General features: G+C 36.9%; 1 protein-coding gene across 1 annotated transcript in view; it reads right to left on the bottom strand.

Annotated features, from left to right (window-relative positions):
• The window catches only part of ICE1 (interactor of little elongation complex ELL subunit 1), a 37320-nt gene that overhangs the window by 14596 nt on the left and 3719 nt on the right, over positions 1 to 19005 (bottom strand). Inside the window, exons 2-13 of the mRNA XM_058176545.1 lie at positions 15096 to 15154; positions 13212 to 13246; positions 12292 to 12310; positions 11890 to 12001; positions 11032 to 11108; positions 9981 to 10018; positions 5385 to 5467; positions 4478 to 4517; positions 4317 to 4376; positions 1861 to 1950; positions 1710 to 1727; positions 305 to 660 (exon numbers count right to left, since the gene is read on the bottom strand). Coding sequence (XP_058032528.1) covers positions 305 to 660; positions 1710 to 1727; positions 1861 to 1950; positions 4317 to 4376; positions 4478 to 4517; positions 5385 to 5467; positions 9981 to 10018; positions 11032 to 11108; positions 11890 to 12001; positions 12292 to 12310; positions 13212 to 13246; positions 15096 to 15154 — 987 coding nt within the window. The remainder of the gene's footprint in view (positions 1 to 304; positions 661 to 1709; positions 1728 to 1860; positions 1951 to 4316; positions 4377 to 4477; positions 4518 to 5384; positions 5468 to 9980; positions 10019 to 11031; positions 11109 to 11889; positions 12002 to 12291; positions 12311 to 13211; positions 13247 to 15095; positions 15155 to 19005) is intronic.

The raw sequence follows: 19005 nt of genomic DNA, 5'->3' as shown, positions 1-19005 counted from the left end.
TGTTCCACATGCACTAATTCTGTTGTATCAATTTCATCACTATCTCTATAGAAAAAAAGTATCTATTTAAATTCTAAAATTCTTATTTTTGAAACAGTTTTTCCCCCCAAGAAAGAAGTTCATTCTTGAAATTTATAAAGCTTCTTTACCAGAAATAACTGCTGGCTAGAAGATCATCACAGACAGCAATGTTTTTTTCAAGTTACTTTTGGCCAAAAAATTACCTCCAACCAGAACAGTCTTGACATAATTTCTGAAGTTAAATAAGTAAAATATTTAATTTTAATCCCCTTTTGGAACTTACCGGAGTAGTAGCAGGTGAAAACTGTATGGGTGACAGAAGAGGAGGAAGAGGCCTAATCCATTTCAAAACATCTCGCAGACTTTCACCAAGCTCTTCCTGCTCCTCGTTGAGAAGATCCATGCTATTTGTTGCAAAATCTGCCTCAGCAAAACCATCTAGACACCTGTCTTCATCAGAAATACTCCCGTTGTTCATTTTAGTAGTCTCCATAAATTTGTTTTCTCTCAGGTGACTATTTCCAGCAATTTTTTTGTCCACCTGTATCTTCAGTGATGTTGGAGAAGTTTGCATTGTGGATGGCTCTGATAGCCATGCTTTTTCAGATTTCTTCACTTTTTCAGGATTTTGCCCTCTTTCTATAAGACCAAAAAAAAACAAAAAACTTTGATGTATTTTATTTCCATTCCCTGGAAGTTTAGGATAGCAAAAATATACTTTTCAAAATGATTTGTGCCAGTTGTTAGATGTTAGCCAAAACACATTTCCCTTTCCTTCCCCTTCGAATTTCAAGAGGGAATTATATATAGGAGTAGATTAGTAAATTAGATTAGTGTCACCTATGAGGGAAACATTCCTGTGATGTCTCCAAATAAACTCTTTATTTTTCAGTTACTCTTGTGAAGAAAAATGAAAGGACTGCCCATTCCTCTCACCCTGGAGAACCTGTCTCATGTTAATATGTGCACACATTAAGGTGCTACCAACACTATAAAGCTACTGCAGTATACAAACTCACCTGAAAACATCCTTCCTCTGAGCAAAGAGGCATTTTTGGCCATAAACAAAATAAAATTTCATTTCTACAAAGATCAAGCCTGAGGATCACAATATTATTATCTCTACTCCAGAGTTTTGTCTCCATAGATCAAAAGAACTCCAACCAAGTAGGACAGAATCCCTTAATGTGTTTGTTTCTCCCAGAAATGACAAGGAAGAGAGTGTATGTGCTGATATTTCTTAAGTATTGATATCTATGTGGGTATGTATGCATGTGGGTATATATGGCATGTTCAAAGAGTATGTTGGCATAATTCCACATTCTTAAGGGAGGGTGGCCATGTTGTCTGATTGTTTATTTCTGCTTTTCTCTTTCAGACAAAGAAACACAGAGGAGCAGATTACAATGGTATCAGACACAGATACACAAGGCTGGCACACAATAAAAGACTCACAGCAAATACAAAGAAAGAACAAAACACAAAGGTGAGTAGGTTGGAAAGAAAGAAGGGAAGACAGAAGAAGGGCAGACAGACACAGGCAAAAAAAAAACACCCAGAAAAACAAATGTATAAGTGAATAGGAAGAATATTGCATTTTAATCTCTTACTCTAAGCTGTGTGTGAGTTGGGAAACTATATAGGTTTCTTTAATTAATAATAAATGAATAAATTTGGATATTACTTACTTATCTTTCTATGTGTTTCTGAAGGAGCAGGAAAACCAGTAATTAGAGAGAGGGGAAAAAAGAATGAATGTTACTTACTTACATATTAAAATATGAGAAGTTTTTTTAAAAAAAATTAAATTTCCTTTAAAGCACTGGTACTTGATCTCACCTATTGCATGCTCACATTTGTTGATCTGCTTTTTTCCTGCAGAGTTTTCTATACACTGCCAGAGTTCTTCCAACAGAAATTTAATTTTTTCTGTAACAGAAATCCACATCATTATAATGTTTACATGTGATTTGATGTGTTGGGACATGGCATATATGCAATCCAAGACAATGATAAAAAGAAAAATTCAGGTGGATAATTGTGTTGCATCTCTAAACAAAAACATGAAGCATATCTCCACAATGTTAAGATATACAGTAAATACACCAAACAAGGGGCATATGTGTAGAATATACACAATTCAGAAAGCTAATTTTTAGCAAAGTTTGAAAAAAAATGGTGTTGGTCATCAAAAAGTCAAAGCCTGAGGCCTAAAGTACAACACATTAACAAAAAGAATGGAAAATCACAGATATCCTGGACCCCATTGAGTTCTTTCTACTGAACTGTCTTGCATGTATAATTGATGGAGATATAAAAATCATTGTCACAAATAAAATATTGTTTTTCTTTTATACAGTTTAATCAGCAATGAAGATAGAAATAAGAAATAAGAGATTTCCAGTGGCATCATGGAATACAGATCTATGTTTGCAGAATATATAATTAATTAAGGGATCCTAGATAAGTCCAAAATAGAGATCAAAATAAATATTTAAACACAAAAAAAGAATCAGAATTCAGTTATACGTATGTATATATAAATATATATTTCTGTATATATTTTGATTTTATTTAAGTGTTAAGTCATAAGGCTCTTTTTCCTTCTCTGCAAGTCTCCTGAGTTTTGCACCTCCTTGGAGAATTCAGGCTATTGGTATGATAAACAATACCAAGAAGTCAAGCACGTCAATTTAAATTGCATCATTTCCTTGTAATTTCGGCTAGTCCCTTCATTAGCTAAATAATGAACCCAGAAATGAAATAAAATAAAAATGTTAACCTGGTATCTTTCTTAGCATTCAAATTACTTTGTTCTATACTACCTGCACATAAAAAAAAAATACATAAATTGAAACCATATCACTTGAGATAAGGAAAAAAAGATCACTTTAAGTTGACCAAGCAGGAAAGCATTTGAAAGAACACATTTTCCTTCTATTTCCCTTCTCAGATGTTATCACATGCATAAAATATACTTGTTTTGGTAGATGACCTGGGAGAATTTTTTAAAAAGTACCAGCTTTATGTGTTTGCTTTCAAGGTTAATGATTTGTACTTATAAATGGTAAGAAATGAATCCTTATAAATAGTTTTATTATTTTTAAAGAATTCTAAAGCTTGCTGCCCATCGCTGACATTTTTTTTATTGTGTTAAATTCAAAAAGAGAAAATTTAGCATAGAGATGTCCACTCATCACTTGTTAATAATCTTAAATAACAGATTTTGTGGGAAAAGTTGGTAGGACCAATGATTTCATTCCTAAAATATCAAATAATTCCTATCTGCCACTTCTTTACATTTTTCCTTCCCAAATTCCTCCACTAGCTTCATAACCAATCTCTGAAATTTGCTCCTTTGTCATGCTTGTTATTTATTGTATCTTCCAGTTTTCTACCATCACACTGTTGTTTTTTCCTAAAATGAGGAAAAAGTAGAGTCCTCTTTCTGTTCCAATGCTTTTAACTCTTCAATATCTTCACAATCTGTACATTTTTGCTCTGGCTTTTAGGTGAACAGTGACACAGCCTCTTTATCCTGCATCTCACTCTCAATGTCTTTGGAGAGTCTCAGTCATCCATTGATTGTCCCGAAAGGGCTTTTTCAAGAGGCAACTGGACTTTCTTGTTTTTCTCTGAAGACATTTTGCTTCTCATCCAAGCAGCTTCTTCAGAAATTGAAGACATTTCTTCCTCATCCAAGAAACTGAAGAAGCTTCTTGGATGAGAAGCTAAATGTCTTCAAAGAAAAACAAGAAAGTCCAGTTGCTTCTTGAAAAAGCCCCTTTGGGACTCACCCTCACTGTTTCAGTAATTTTAACTTGTGGTGGAACACAGAATAAATATTACATCAAGAAATCTTTTGCAGCCTTTGGAAAATCTCTGATTTGTGGTCCTCCTGCAAAAAATGAACCTGGTCAGGCAAGAAGAGAACCACTACATCATCATAGTTTAGGTGATTTCCACTGGGTCATCAGGAGAACCACTGACTTTGAAATGTGGAAGGAAAAGCTCTAGCATTCACATTGTGGATCAGAAAGATTTGGCTTCTGGGAACTAAGCAAATCATCTCTCTGTGTGTATGGTTTCATCATGTCTGTGATAAAGAAACTGTGTCCTAAATAAGGGGTTAAGTGTCTGGAGATCCTAAATATATAGTCATACCCCTGACTGAAACCTGACAATCCATACATACCAAAGCATCAGAGCCTTCTACTGAATAAGCCAACTATACCAGTTACCAAAGAACAGAAGAATAATCAACAGCAATATATGCAAGACTTACATATACTGACCTTTGTCCACATTTGCTACTAAATTCTCATTCTCACTCTGGGTCTCTGCATTTTTCAACACTGAGAAGAAAGAGAACCAGCTATATCAGATTAAAAATTAAACTGTGAATCAAAATAAAATATTTCCTCCCCCACATGAGATACAAATCATGAAAAGTCACCTTTCTTTTGCTTTCTGTTAGGGAAGCCATCAATCTTTTCCTATTAACCAAAAAGAGGAGAAAAACAGTTTAAATTAATGGATGTACACAATCTGCAGTAGTGACACTGAAAAAGATGTCTGATTTTGTTTTCCTGTTCACTACTAAAACCATCAAATTGGTCTTTGTCAGTCTTCCAGATGTCTTTGAAATACACTTCTCAGAATTTCCATCAGAATGCCAATGAGATATGCTGAGAAGGAGTTATGGGAGTTATAATCGTAATATATCTGAGAAATATCGTGTTCAAGAATGCTACTTTACATGCATAGTATCTAATTAGAAACAATTTAGAACAATTTACTCTTACAATTGTTAAATGGTTAAACAGTAGTCTTTGTTACTACCTCCCTCTAGATTGACATGTATTTTGCCTCTTTCTTTGCCCATCCAAAGTTAAGGCAAATGTTCTGTGGTTGGGGCAAATCTCTCCCCTCTACGCACACAAAGATACTATGCATCCTGGATATTTTTCAAATATTATCATTGTCATCAGTTAGTTGGAATAAACATCATTTCTGCAGATGCCATTTCTGTTGCCACACCAAAGAAGCTATAAATCAAACAGTTCAGTTCTGCAGTTTTAGATGCCTTTTTGCATTAGTAAACTTATCAAAATAATACGCATGTCTGATACAAATGTGAGGAGCAATGGAAGGTGTCTTTCAGTTGTGGGAATTGTGCCCAAGAGAGCACAAGACCTTCTTATGTCTCAAATGACTCCTGACAACATTCATTCCTTATCTTAGAACACATTAAATACCCCTGTCGTATTGGGTGACTACTTACAACTTAACAATACTACAAAATTTAGTTTTTTTTTTTAAAAGGAAAACTGTGTATGTATATTATTGCTTTAAAAAGTTACCTGTGCTTTCTTCAATTCCTTCTCAAGTACTTTCTTCTCTGCTTTCAGTTGTTTAAATTCCTGAGTATGCTTTGCTGCAGCTTCTTCATATAAGGAAACAAAGTAATAAAAATGCATTAAACAACACAGATAGCTTTCAAAATTATGGCACGAATCTATCAGTGCACTTGGATGTTAGTACCTTTCTGTTTGGTTTAGCCTTCTAATATTTATTCAGGGTTTGCAACACTGAGCTCTGTACCAATATGTATTTCATTAGGATTTCATCACACTGGATGTGTGTACAGTTTTGCTTTGTTAGAGTCACAGTAAAACATGAAGAGCAGACACCAGTGCCACAGCTTTTCTCCAAATGTATAAACAAAAAAACTTCATGTTCTTGGACTGTCTTTCTGGTGGTCTCACAAACCCAAATGATTCCTAGTGAATAAGAGTATTTGAAAGAAACTGCTTTCATATAGTAAGTTATACGATAAATATGCAAAATGCATATCCAGAATGATATTTCTTATACATCAGTACTTCCTCAAGGTTTCTTGACAGCCTATAAAATGCAAATATTGGTCATAATGATTACACTATATATTTTCAAAATGCAATATGCAGATTCACATTTCTGCAGAAATTATTCAGGTTTGTCATTGTCTAATCAAATTCATTAAACTATAACTCAGTTATGCAAATATATTCTGATTACAATTGGGACTGGCAACTCCGTTGTTAAGTGATGCGGCCGTAAAGCAAACACCATGTGACTGGCCCTGACCTACTGGCTGTGATTATTAAGCAAATCACTGCAGTCATTAAATGTAACCTCATATAGCTATAATCTGTGAATTCCTGCTGGTTTCCCCAATGACTTTGCTTGTTGGAAACCAGCTTTGATGGTTGCCAAGTGCCTGAATTGCAATCACCTGACCATGGGGACATGACAATGGCCACAAGTTTAAGGACTGGTCATAAAACTTCCTTTTTCAGCACAGTCATAACTTACAACGGCTGCATGAGCAGTCAGTTAGCAAGAACTACCTGTATTAAGGCAATTGTAAGTTAGATGTCCAATCTCAAGCACCCTGTGGCTTCTTAATGGCATAAATGGAATTTGTCTTAGTTTTCTCCTTAATTTTCAAGCAGGTATGTATAGAATTGCATTGAGAGACTCAGTGAATAGGAGCTTAATTGCAAGTAAATGGATCAAGAACTTGGTGTTAATGTTTGCTGACATATACAGAAAATTAATTACTAACAATTATTCAGTTCTGCATATATTGCAATCTGTTTCCACGTAAAAGTAATGACACTTTCCAAATATGTATCAGAGAAAAAACAGTTAGGTTCTTGCATTCTTGGACTCTGTTCTGGATCACCACGGATAATCCAATTTGAAATTACTGACCACAGTGGCTTGGCTGAACCACACAACTGGACATTTTCAAACCTCATCACCCAGAAACCTTCTTCACACCTTGGCTTCACCCTATCTGTTAGGCAATTGCCTTGGCATTCCTACTGCTGCCACCTATCTTTTAAGGGGTGTATCACCTGATCTACCCAATGGGTTATCACAACCGGTTTTGACGGGAGTGTGGTTTTCCTGCTTGTACCTTGGTTAGGGTATTGTTGGCAGGGCAAGACAGGACACTGACAGGGTAAGTTACTGTGTATAAACAGGGAGCAAATCCCACACTTATACTGATGATGTTAGTTAATCAGGTAATGAAATGTCAGCAAGCAAACAACCAAGTTTAGAGAATACCAAGAACTCCACAAAAAATATTTATTTTATGACTTCTAGACCATTTAAATTTATTCCTTCACATACAGGTTAAAGGCGTGTTTTCCAAACTTTTTCCTTTATTACCCAAAACCATTTATCAGAAAGGGGTTTTTTTGCTCAATGAAGGTAAAACACTTTAAATTAATTTAAATATTTTTGTAGTGTTTGGATAATTGGTTCATGTCATTAAAAAAAACCTACTTTTTATCTAATTTTGGATAATTTACCCAGATTTGGGACACACTGGGTTACAGGGAATCCCACCTTATTTCATATCTACTTTTTCAATTTAAAATAAAGGAGGAAGAACTAGGTTGCAAACAATTGTGCATTTGTCCCTGCAGTTGTCTATGGCAATGTTTCAGTTTTTTGCCAGAGAGACAATGCAGTGAGATAATGTTCCACTTTCTTTTCCCAGAAGAATATAAAAGTTTTTTAGCTTTCCATCTTTTTCCTTTATTATTTCCGGAAAAGACGCCTAGAGAGTATCTGGAGGGTCAGCCGCTCCGAATCTGACCGGACACTAGTTAGGTCTCAAATTCAGACCTATCTAGTGGCGATGAGGCTGGCAAAATGGGAGTATTTTTCCAACCTCATTGCATCAGCAGATAACCGCCCAGCCGCCCTGTTTAGGGTGACCCGCTCGCTCCTCCATCAGGGAGCGGTAGAGGAACCCTTAAAGGGTCAAGCTGAGGAATTTGGACAATATCTGTTTGATAAAATCGCTCAAATTCGGGAGGGGTTGGACACAGACTGGGTGGATCCAGACGGGGTGGAGGAGACAGGTCTTGATGTTATTATCTGGGATGAGTTTGATCCTGTGACTCCTGAGGACATGGACAGGTTAATGGGGAGATTGAATGCGACCACATGTTTATTGGACCCGTGTCCCTCCTGGTTGGTTTTGGCCACCCGGGAGGTGATACGAGGCTGGCTACAGAAAATTGTGAACGCTTCTTTGATGGAGGGTGTTTTCCTGCCGCCTTGAAAGAGGCGGTGGTGAGGCCCTCCTCAAGAAGCCTTCCTTGACCCAGCTAGTTTAGCAAATTATCGTCGTCTCCAACCTTTGCTTTGTGGCAAAGGTTGTCGAGAGTGTGGTTGCACGACAATTGCCCCAGTACCTGGATGAAACTGTCTATCTTGATCCATTCCAGTCCGGTTTCCGCCTGGTCACAGCACGGAAACAGCCTTGGTCGCTTGGTTGATGATCTCTTGAGGGCTCGGGACAGAGGTTGTTCCTCTGTCTTGGTCCTATTAGATCTCTCAGCGGCTTTTGATACCATCGATCATGGTATCCTGCTGCGCCGACTCGAGGGACTTGGAGTGAGGGGCACTGTTCATCGGTGGTTCTCCTCCTACCTCTCCGACCGGTCGCAGACGGTGTTGACGGGGGGACAGAGATCGACCCCAAGGCGCCTCTTATGTGGGGTGCCGCAGGGTTCGGTTCTCTCGCCCCTTCTGTTCAACATCTATATGAAGCCGCTGGGTGAGATCATCCGTGGTTTTGGGGTGAGTTGTCATCTATACGCTGATGATACTCAGCTCTATATTTCCACCCCTAACCACCCCAACGAGGCTGTTGAAATGATGTCCCAGTGCCTGGAGGCCGTACGGGTTTGGATGGGGAGGAACAGACTCAGACTAAATCCCACCAAGACCGAGTGGCTGTGGATGCCGCGGCCCGGTACAGTCAACTAATTCCATCACTGACCATTGGGGCGAACTATTGGCCCCCACGGAAAGGCTCGTAATCTGGGCGCCTCCTGGATGCACGGCTGTCTTTGAAGATCATATGATAGCCGCCACCAGGGAGCTTTTCATCAGGTTCGCCTGATACGCCAGTTACGCCTTTCTGGATCGGGCTGCCTTATGCACAGTTGCTCATGCCCTGGTTACATCCCGCCTGGACTACTGTAATGCTCTCTACATGGGGCTCCCTTGAGGGTACCCGGAGACTCCAACTGGTCCAGAATGCGGCTGCGCTGGTGATAGAGGGAGCACCTTTGGCTCCCATGTGACACCCTCCTGCGTAATCTGCACTGGCTCCCAGTGGTCTTCCGGGTTCACTTCAAGGTACTTGTTATCACCTTTAAACGCCCATGGCCTAGGACCGGATATTTACGGGACCGCCTACTGCCACCATTAGCCTCTCACCGACCAGTGCGCTCACAGAGAGGGCCTCCTCCGGATACCGTCAGCTAAACAATGTCGGCTGGCAACCTCTAGGAGGAGGGCCTTCTCTGTGGGGGCCCCTACCCTCTGGAACGAGCTCCCTCTGGGGCTTCGTCAACTCCCCGATCTCAAGTCCTTCCGCCGCGAGCTGAAGACGCTGCTGTTTCGAAGAGCAGGACTAGCTTGAACGTAGTTTTAAATTTGGGATTATAAAAAGGGTTTAAATGAGGTTTTAAATTTGTATTTAAAAGTTAGAGCATCAATTGAATTTAACTGTCTATTCTTTTAGCTTTTTTATGTATTATATGTTTTTCTGTTGTTTTTGACTGTGAACTGCCCTGAGTCCTTCGGGAGATGGGCGGTATACAAATATAATAAATAATAATAAAATAATAATAATAATTAATGTTGATAATTAAGACAATGGATAAACATTAGTAAATGGATGCTTTAGCCCTGATTATAGTACATGGCTTTGCATGAAAATATATTTACCTAGTTTACAGGGATGAATAAGATGACAGTTTGAGAAGTAAGTTCAATTTTATGGCCAACATCTCTTTTTGCATATTTAAATATCTTTTGCCAATTATACATTTGGGTTATAATCATGAAACATCACCCCACAACGATAAAGACTAAATTACCTTCAAGCTTTTTCACTTTATTTTCTAATTTTTTCTTCCTGAAAGTATAAAATAAACAAAAATTTAAAAATACATATATGAAAAATGAGCAAAAAACCTCCTCAATATATTTTTGTTTAATTTATGTAATCTATTATGTTTAGATCAAAGTTGCATTTTAGATTTAAGTCTATTTCACAATCTGGTTAGCTTTATGAGGTGTTGGCGGCCCATAGTGTTCTTTACAGATAACAATTGGAATTGTGGAACCATTAAAAGGGGGTGTTGTGCAAAATCTGTAAAGGTGAGTGAAGCAACTGTTCTTTTAACAGTGAGGCAACCATGTCATTTGAAAGATGTCAAAAGCTGCCCAGAGCTACCTGAATATGCATACTCACTTTGCATCTCTGTGGTACTACTGGAAGAGTTGTCTGTGCATGCTCAAGAACATACTTCAAGGACAGATACTTTGCATGTGTTAGCAGGCTTTCTTGAGGGTCCCTTTCAAATACTTTGCACATCCGTAATAAAGACTGCTCATAACATACAATAAACTCATCAAGAAAAGCAGGAAGGAAAATTGTGGGGAAAACTTGCTAGCCTGGTTGACAAGTAGCTTGAGATGTTTGCTTGAACTAGTGAAAGGTACACAATTACGTCTACTTCTCTCATCAAGCAAAACCATTTGGTTACACTATTTATCATCACAGAAAAGGAGGCAATCTATCCAAAAAGGGAATGAGTCATCAGAAAGGCTCCATTTTACATGGAGTAGTTTCCTAAGTGGTATTCTTCGCTTTACAGGAATTGCATTTGCTTTCCTATAAAAAAATGAAATTATGTTTTGGTCTTGTTGATGTGGAAGTATATTAACCAATTCTTTCCCTCTTATCAAATCTGCCAAGAAAGTCAATAACCGCCCTCACCCAAAAGTCCGTCTTTCTCTCTCTCACTGTCCCTCTTTTTGCCTCTAAAATTACAGGAAGAGCTTGGGTGATTATTTGAATTTTTTAATTAAAAAAAAAGGCAAATGCAGTCTACATCCATTAGTTAGTTCCATATAATGACTCACACACTGTCACTTTTATCCATTTCTTCTCTTACTCGAACGTATTCCAGATGAGTCTCTTGGTATATCTTAAGTGAACTCTAAAAAAAGACAATATGAATACATGTATATATGTATATGCATATAGATGGAAATTTTTGTGTTCATAGATCTTTTGGACAATTCATCTGTGTTTCTTAATTCATACCATGACCCTGCAAAACCTCTCATTACTGTATAATAATCAGTCATAAGGCATTAACATGTTCATTTTTTTTATTTTGTGTCTATGATGAGCCACATTAGTTTGTCAATGTGCATCCCAAAAGGTTGAAATTTTAATGCTACATTTAAGGATGAGGCAAAAGCAGGTTTCTGGAACTGCTAATGAAGTAAAAATCGACAACTAAAGTCACCCATCTACTCACTAATATTTACTGCTAACAGTCCTCCTAGTTAGCCTGTATGTTCATCACAATGTACTAGGCATGAGATGATACAAATCAGAAAAGAAGGCCCATTGAGATAAAAGATGGACTTATGGCTGAAACAGCACAGTGAAGTGTTAAATCTCCAGCAACTTACACTACCTCATTTGTTTTTTTTAGATTTTATAATTATAAATAATATACAATCTTAATTACAGAGTTACAATTTACAGCTGCTAGTCAACAAATGAGTGTAAGCTAACTTTTCAAATCCTAGTCTTGACTTACTATGGTATCAAGGCATGCAAATTTCCAAGTAATAATTTTTTTAACAAAAACTTTATGCATAAATTTCCAGGTACAAATCATAATTTATTTTAATGTTTAAAAAAACAAACAAAAATGCAGTGCCTCTAAACAATATGGATCTCTATTTCAAAAAAGAGGAAGTTACCTTTTTCTCTTCTAGTTCTGCTTTTAGAGATCCCAGCTCTTCTTGACACTTTTTCAGAGGTGATATTTTCTGGAACATTTGTTCCACTTGGTGATGAAGTGTACTGTTTTCTCTGAAATGGACAAAGGAAACTTTACAGAAAGTAAGTACGGCTTTAAACATGATTAAAAAAAAACAAAACTTAAAACTCAAGTGAAATTCTGTTTTGTGCATTTGTTTTGTCAAAGGCCCAAAGAAGCAATAAAGCCAGAACATCCTACATTGTATTTAAAGATTAATTCTACAGAAGCTATTTTGTCATGCAATATTGCTTGGGGAAGACTTACATTATAAGTAACTATTAATACCCAGAAACTCATACAATTCCAAACAATGAAAAATTGAACTAGAATAAATTCTTACCTTTTAGCAAACTGAAGCTGTGCTGACTTGTTAAAGAAAACTGGATTATTTTTGCTACATATGCTAGAGCAGGGAAAAAAAGAGGGGGGAATAAACCCTCTCAAAAGAGAACAGATTTCTTGAAAGTGTGAATCCATAATAAGGAAAGAGAGAACATAATGAGAAACTTGGGGTACTACCTGAATTAAGAAATGAAGGTTGTTAAAAGGTGTTAAAATCTTAAAGGTACCTTTGAAATGGGAGCGAGAAAAACTGAAGGAGATCAAATCCTATGACAATGCAGAATCAATTAAGGATCACGAGTGTTAGAAGCCAAAGGAAGGAATTCGAAGTTCACTGATTCAACATTTCTTTATAAAATCCTTAAATCCCTTTAGGGATTTTTGCCAATATCCAGATATCTATTACTGATTCATGGATTTTTGAATGGATAAGGGATAGGTTATTTCTCTTAATCCCTACTTTTTTACTAGCAGACATGCATTTTAAATTTGGTATAAAAGTATCAGCATTCAATTTTTTTTTTAAAAAAAATCCTGAAGTCATCAGATAGCTTGATGACTGAAGAGTCAGAGCAGTACAATAATTATCAGATACCCCTTCCCCACACAAACACCACACAATCTCATTGTCATGGAAACAAGGCAGATGCTTTCTACTAAAGTAGTTGCGGCTGCTGCTCCCTATCTAGCTGCTAATGCCTGATGCAACTCTGGGTAATCAAAGCCCAGGCAGATTACACCAGGAAGATTTCAGAAGTCAGAATGAATAAAATATATAGTATATGCACTTCAGTATTTCGTCAAAACACTGCTCATCACTTATTAGAAGCTTCCGACCCCACTGTTGAAAATGCTACAATTTAAATTTACAACGATAAAGCAAGGCATTGAAGGTTTTTTTAATGCAGAAAAGGATATCATTGCACTTTTGCTGGTATTCTGCGAGTAGTTGGCTGTAAGAAAAGGACAAGAGAAGGATAAGATGACAAGCAACACATATGGCAAACGAACAAGACAGATTGCTGACTGGCAAAGGGGAAAAAAATAACGCAAGAGAACAAAATCTAAACCTTGAATATCATTGTCTGGTAGTTACAGAAAATGGTCTCTTATATTTAGAAGAAGAAAAGGGAAGGCATTCTCTTTTCCTTTTGAGCAAATATATGTTCGATATCTGATTTCATAGCAGACATTTTTGTTTTATAAATGTATCCCCAAAAGTGGAAATGTGGATCTGTTTCACCTTGATGACTAAATTGCTTCCAAGTAAGTATATCAAGGGCTGTAAACAGTAGAGGGGTGAGCCACACAATTGCGGGAGAAATGCTCCCCATGTGCTTAAGTGAGCACATACTATGCTCATAGCCTCTGTCTGTCTGTCTGTCTGCTTACCTATCTACTTATCATTATTGCTGAGGTAGCTCTACTGATGTTAATATCTGTTGCCTCTCCTTGCTTTTTAATCATAATAGAAATACTTCTGATTGTTTTTGTACCACTGTTTTTTACTTTTTTTATCAGTCACATGTGATAGGTCACTATATAAATACGATGAATGATATCTTTAAACAGACATTACTGGCATGGCTGAATTTCCATAAAAGTCATAATTCTGCACATAACTCCAACAAAGATTCCACACTGCCACATTTCCAGGCCTAAGAGTTAATAGCCTTAGGCATTCGGGAAGACAACCATAGCCAAAGATTTCCCATGCTTAATACACTGGATCTTTAGCCATCCCTTGTTACTTTCTACACATTAATTGACAGGAACTACTGGCATTTTACAGTGCAAAATTGAAATGCTAGATTATGGTGTCCACAGGATGTCTCAAAAAAGATGACATGAATGTAGCAATGTCATGATGCACATGCCACTCTTATATACAACGCAAATACAGTACATTGCAACATCTGTGGCATGATGTATGGTTTGTCATCTTATTATCCCTTGCCCTCTCCATAAAGATCCCTTGACACTACACTAGACTAGAAAAAAAGTGGTCCTTTACACTGCCACCCTCTTCCATTGGAAATCCATGGCTCATCTGCAGTTCTCCATCATCCAAGATTATATTGCAAACATTTGGCAGGAAAATGCCTCGTATTTGACAGTGCAGTTTCTTGGGTTCTCTCCCAAGTAAGGGTGAGGATGGGAGGGAAATTTTGCTTCCATTCCAATGTTTAAACCCATTCACCTGGCCAAATGTGCCCCAAATAGTTGCTCCACCCCTTCTAACAATGTTATTGTGTCAAAAAGACACAATAAGACATTTTGCAAAGATATAATTGATAGGAGAGAATTGTACCCCATGGCTGACAAAAGGTTGCCTACTTATGTTTTAGGCCTTAGGAAGTGAAAACCAGCACATCAGCTGTGCTTGGAAGAAAATTATTTCAGTGAAAATTAATTAGTGGTTGGTATAAAATGGCTTCCAAAGAATATTCCTGTGAAAATGTTTCCAAACACTTTTTGAATCATAGGTATTCCATGTGAAAAACATTATTATCATAGTAGCAAAGTATATCAGGTTGACATCTTTACCACACTATCTTCCACAGTAGTGTTGGACATAACAGAACTCCCCAAATGAGTTAAAGTTATACCCCAAAGTATTCTATCAGAATCTTACAGATTATAACATGAATTATTCCATATTAGATTCCTTATGCTCATTATGCCCAATTTATTTGCACTGTCACATATTCCTAGCCTCCCATCTAGTCCCTAATTATATTCAATGGTTTAGGACTACAAAAATAAATAAATGCTTCCAAAAATAGATGAAAAGGTACTTACTCAGCATCAATTATTTTTTGTTTTAAAGCTATTAATGCAGCAATATATTCATTCAAATTCTGCAAAAAAAGGATAACAAATTATTAAGAATATTTGTTAGAGCTGTCAGACTTTGAAAATGATTTAGATAAAGTGCTTTGGACCTTGTACAACCTTTTTTCTAGATGGTCTGCCTTCATCCACAGCAAAGAAGTGCAGCACTTGCACAAATTCTGAACCGTTTTTCCGAATCACTGTTAAGTTTGCACTCTCATAAAAACTATTTTATAAAAACTATTATATAAAAATATTTTAAATCAAACTAAAGATTTGATAGAAACACTCCTTTATACAAGACATTTTTAATAAGTTTTAATCTGCTGCAGTAATTTTATTTTAAAAAAAGCTAGAAAGATTTAACACCATTATAGGTAAGATTGTATTAGAAAAATAACATGGTAAACCAAACCCAAAAATTGCTATACAAGAAATGTGAATGAATATGTGAACAAGTGTGAGCAAGTGTAAGCTCTTTCGAAAGCTATTATCTTCTATCACCACAACCATCTTGGTTTTTTCATTAATTCTTTCTTCATCTATTTATTTTGTAGTTTAATCCTCGTTCATTCTCTTTATATTACCAAGCCACCTCAATGTACTTCTTTCACACTAATTATTCACTTCTCTATTCAGCATTCTCAGTCATTCAGCATCCATTTACTGTTCATCCCATTTCTTCTTTATTACACATGCTTAAGCACTCATTCTCATAGTAATCAACTCCAGTTGGGTTGAGAGGGGAGGATTGAGTGCTCAGAAAGAAATATGGATATGGGAAGGCTTATAACTAAAGAGACATGACAGGAGTCAGATTACAGAAGACTGGCTGATACCTATCCCATCTTTTAGTGCAACTGCTTCCTAGACTACAGGAAGCTGAATTCCCTTTATTTGGCCTCAGGCTGCTTTTAGTGAATTCATGTGTAATAAGACCTTGTTCAAAATACTTTCTTAGGGATCATTACGAAGATTTTGCATGTATAACTGAGAACTGTTTGGGCAAGAATAAAGAAGTGCCATATCTGACATCTGTCTCAGTTTTGGTAATCACATAATGCTGGGATGGTGGAGGTTATAGTAATCTGAGAACAGGTTGCCCAGAAAATTGGCAGCACCTATGTTGCTTTCTTCCCTTCTCTTTAAACCCTCTCCCCAAGGACAGCGTGGCAAGGTTAATTATAAAAACTTTGCTATGAAATAATTATTGAGTGTGTGTGGGAGATAGAATGAGAGAAAGAGGGAGAGAGGAAGGAGTGTGTAAAAATGTAAGACAGCCTAAAGCAGCCAGAAAAGGATGTTTTTCTCTAGCATTACTCACAAGGAGTAGTAGGTAGAGTAGCAGAAGTTGTAGCAGCAGTGGGGAAGAGTGGAAAATAGCAATAGTTAATAGGTTATGCGAGTGCTTGTGTACATTGTTTAGGGACCAGGGTTGCTGTTAGCTATTTTGGTGTCTTGAACCCAACAAACTGGATATAGTTTAAAACAGGGGTCCCCAACCTTGGCAACTTTAAACCGGAAGGACTTCAACTCCCAGAATACCCCAGCCAACAAAGCTGGCTGGGGAATTCTGGGAGTTGAAGTCCATCAGGCTTAAAATTGCCAAGGTTGGGGACCCCTGGTTTAATAGAACTTGTGACAAATGGGAGATAGTTATCAGGTGCCCTGTTATTGACATGACTGGATGTGAGTAAATCTATTTGAAATTGGGTTGTGCGGACAGGCTGAGTATACAGCTGATATGCTATCCACCCTATTGTTCAACATTATTGCTTTTGAGTTTCTAGATCTCATTGAAATTGTTCAGTTATTTTTGATTGGGGCAGCATAAAAGCCACAACAGAAAATAAATTTCAGGTTTGATGTTGGATTTCATCTTTGCTGTTGCTGGTAGACATTAATCTCCCAGTCCTTATTCAGGTAGTTCTCAACTTGCAACCACAATTGAGCCCAGAATTTTGTTGTAGGTTATTAAGCAAGTGATCTGATTTGACTTTATTATGACAACTATTTTTTGATGATTGGAAAGGTTTTTTTATTAGTTTTTATGTATTTTATATTATAAACCGGGGTAGTCAACCTTTTTATACTTACCACCCACTTTTGTATCTTGTTAGTAGTAAAATTTTCTAACCACGGGAGATGCGGGAGCTATACTGGGACAAGGCTCTTTTGCTTGTGGTCGCACTATAGAGCCATTTATTTTCACTTATGTAACGTGAACTAAACTTATGCGCGGGCGATACAAATAGTATATTTTCAGAAATTTAAATTGTCACGGGGAATTTTCTGAAACCTAATGAAAATGTTTTTAAATAATGCTATGAAATTTTTTTAAAAAGTCAATTAAATTAAAAAAAAGGAAAGTGCTTCAGTGTCGGACAAAACCCCTCCTGGCCACCATGAAAGCTGGAACGCCCACTAGTGGGTGGTAGGGACCAGGTTGACTACCACTGTTATAAACTAATAAAAAAAAAATGACACCACCACCATGTAATTTGCTTAACAATGCAATGCAAACTACATGGACTTTAAGTGAACCATGTGGCTGTTCAGCAAATCCAACATATGCAATGGGCATAAAAATGGCAAAAATTGAAGTCATTTATCTGTGGGACGGTGCAACTGATTTTAAATGCAAGCCAGTTGTCAAGCACCCAACATATAGTCCTGGGACGGTGGAGTGCTTAAGTATTAGTCCCCATACACACAATAAAAAAGAAGAGAAGAAGAATTATGGTACAGGTTTTTTTTGAGTCACTACCCCATCATTTTGGTAGTAAGGTAAAAATGATTTTGTTTTGCTAGTTATTTAGAGTACAAGGGGGTTTCCTTAACTTTATGGTTTGAGGAATTGTTGGATTTAGTTCTATTTTAATTAGACATCTGAAATGGATTTTTGAACTGTGTGTGGTTATTTGAATTATTAACTTTTTACTGACTGTGATCCATTTGGACTCTATGATTGGGGTTGAATGTTAATACTGGAAAGAAAGAATAAGAACAAATATCTATCTATAAGCAGATTTATGCTTAAACATAAATATTCAAAATAAACAGGCCTTTTTCTAAGCAGATATTCAACAGTTACATTCACATTCTTATGTTTTTCTCCAAATGGAACAATCACTTTTCCTGTTTCTCTTTTTTCCCCTTGATCACATTCATTTACAATATTGCATAATTTTCCCCAAATGTCTATTTTCCACTGCTACCATTCACTACAGCATAACATAAAACTATTGCCATCTTATAAATCTCTCCTTTCCTATTAACCACAACCATGACACCAATTCATACCATCTGACTTTTAGTCCTTTCATAATTAAACCTACAACTTTGCTTCTTTACATGTATTCAATTCTATATTAGACTACCTTCATTTAGTAACCATCATTCCCTAAATACCCTAAATACCACAGCTATACAGCTTATCTATTTTCTTATATTTTATCTATTTTACTTTTGTTCATTTTTCATATTAAATCCTGTCCTTAACTCATGAATTTATTCTTTTGATATTCCAAATTACAGTCTTTCATGTGGATAGTGATCATAAGAAGTACCCATAAATATCAAACTTTATTGACCATTATTGCTCTAATCAACAGCGCAATGGCTCATGTGGTTAGAATGCTGGGTTGACAATCCGCAGACCCATGTTCGAGACCCAAGTGCTGCTATGTGGTGAGGTGAACTCCTGTCATCTGCTCCATCTCCTTCCAACCTGCCTATTTGAAACCTTAGTACCACTTCAAATGGGCTCATTAATGGGAACATGAAAGGAGCCCCTAACTGGGCATCCCCTGCCCAGTTAGGGGCTCCTTTCATGTTCCCATTAATGAGCCCACTTGAAATAGTACCAAGGTTTCAA

This window comes from Ahaetulla prasina, chromosome 3 (genome assembly GCF_028640845.1).
Source record: "Ahaetulla prasina isolate Xishuangbanna chromosome 3, ASM2864084v1, whole genome shotgun sequence".
Taxonomy (NCBI): Eukaryota; Metazoa; Chordata; class Lepidosauria; order Squamata; family Colubridae; genus Ahaetulla; species Ahaetulla prasina.
This window is presented reverse-complemented; position numbering and strand designations above follow the sequence as displayed.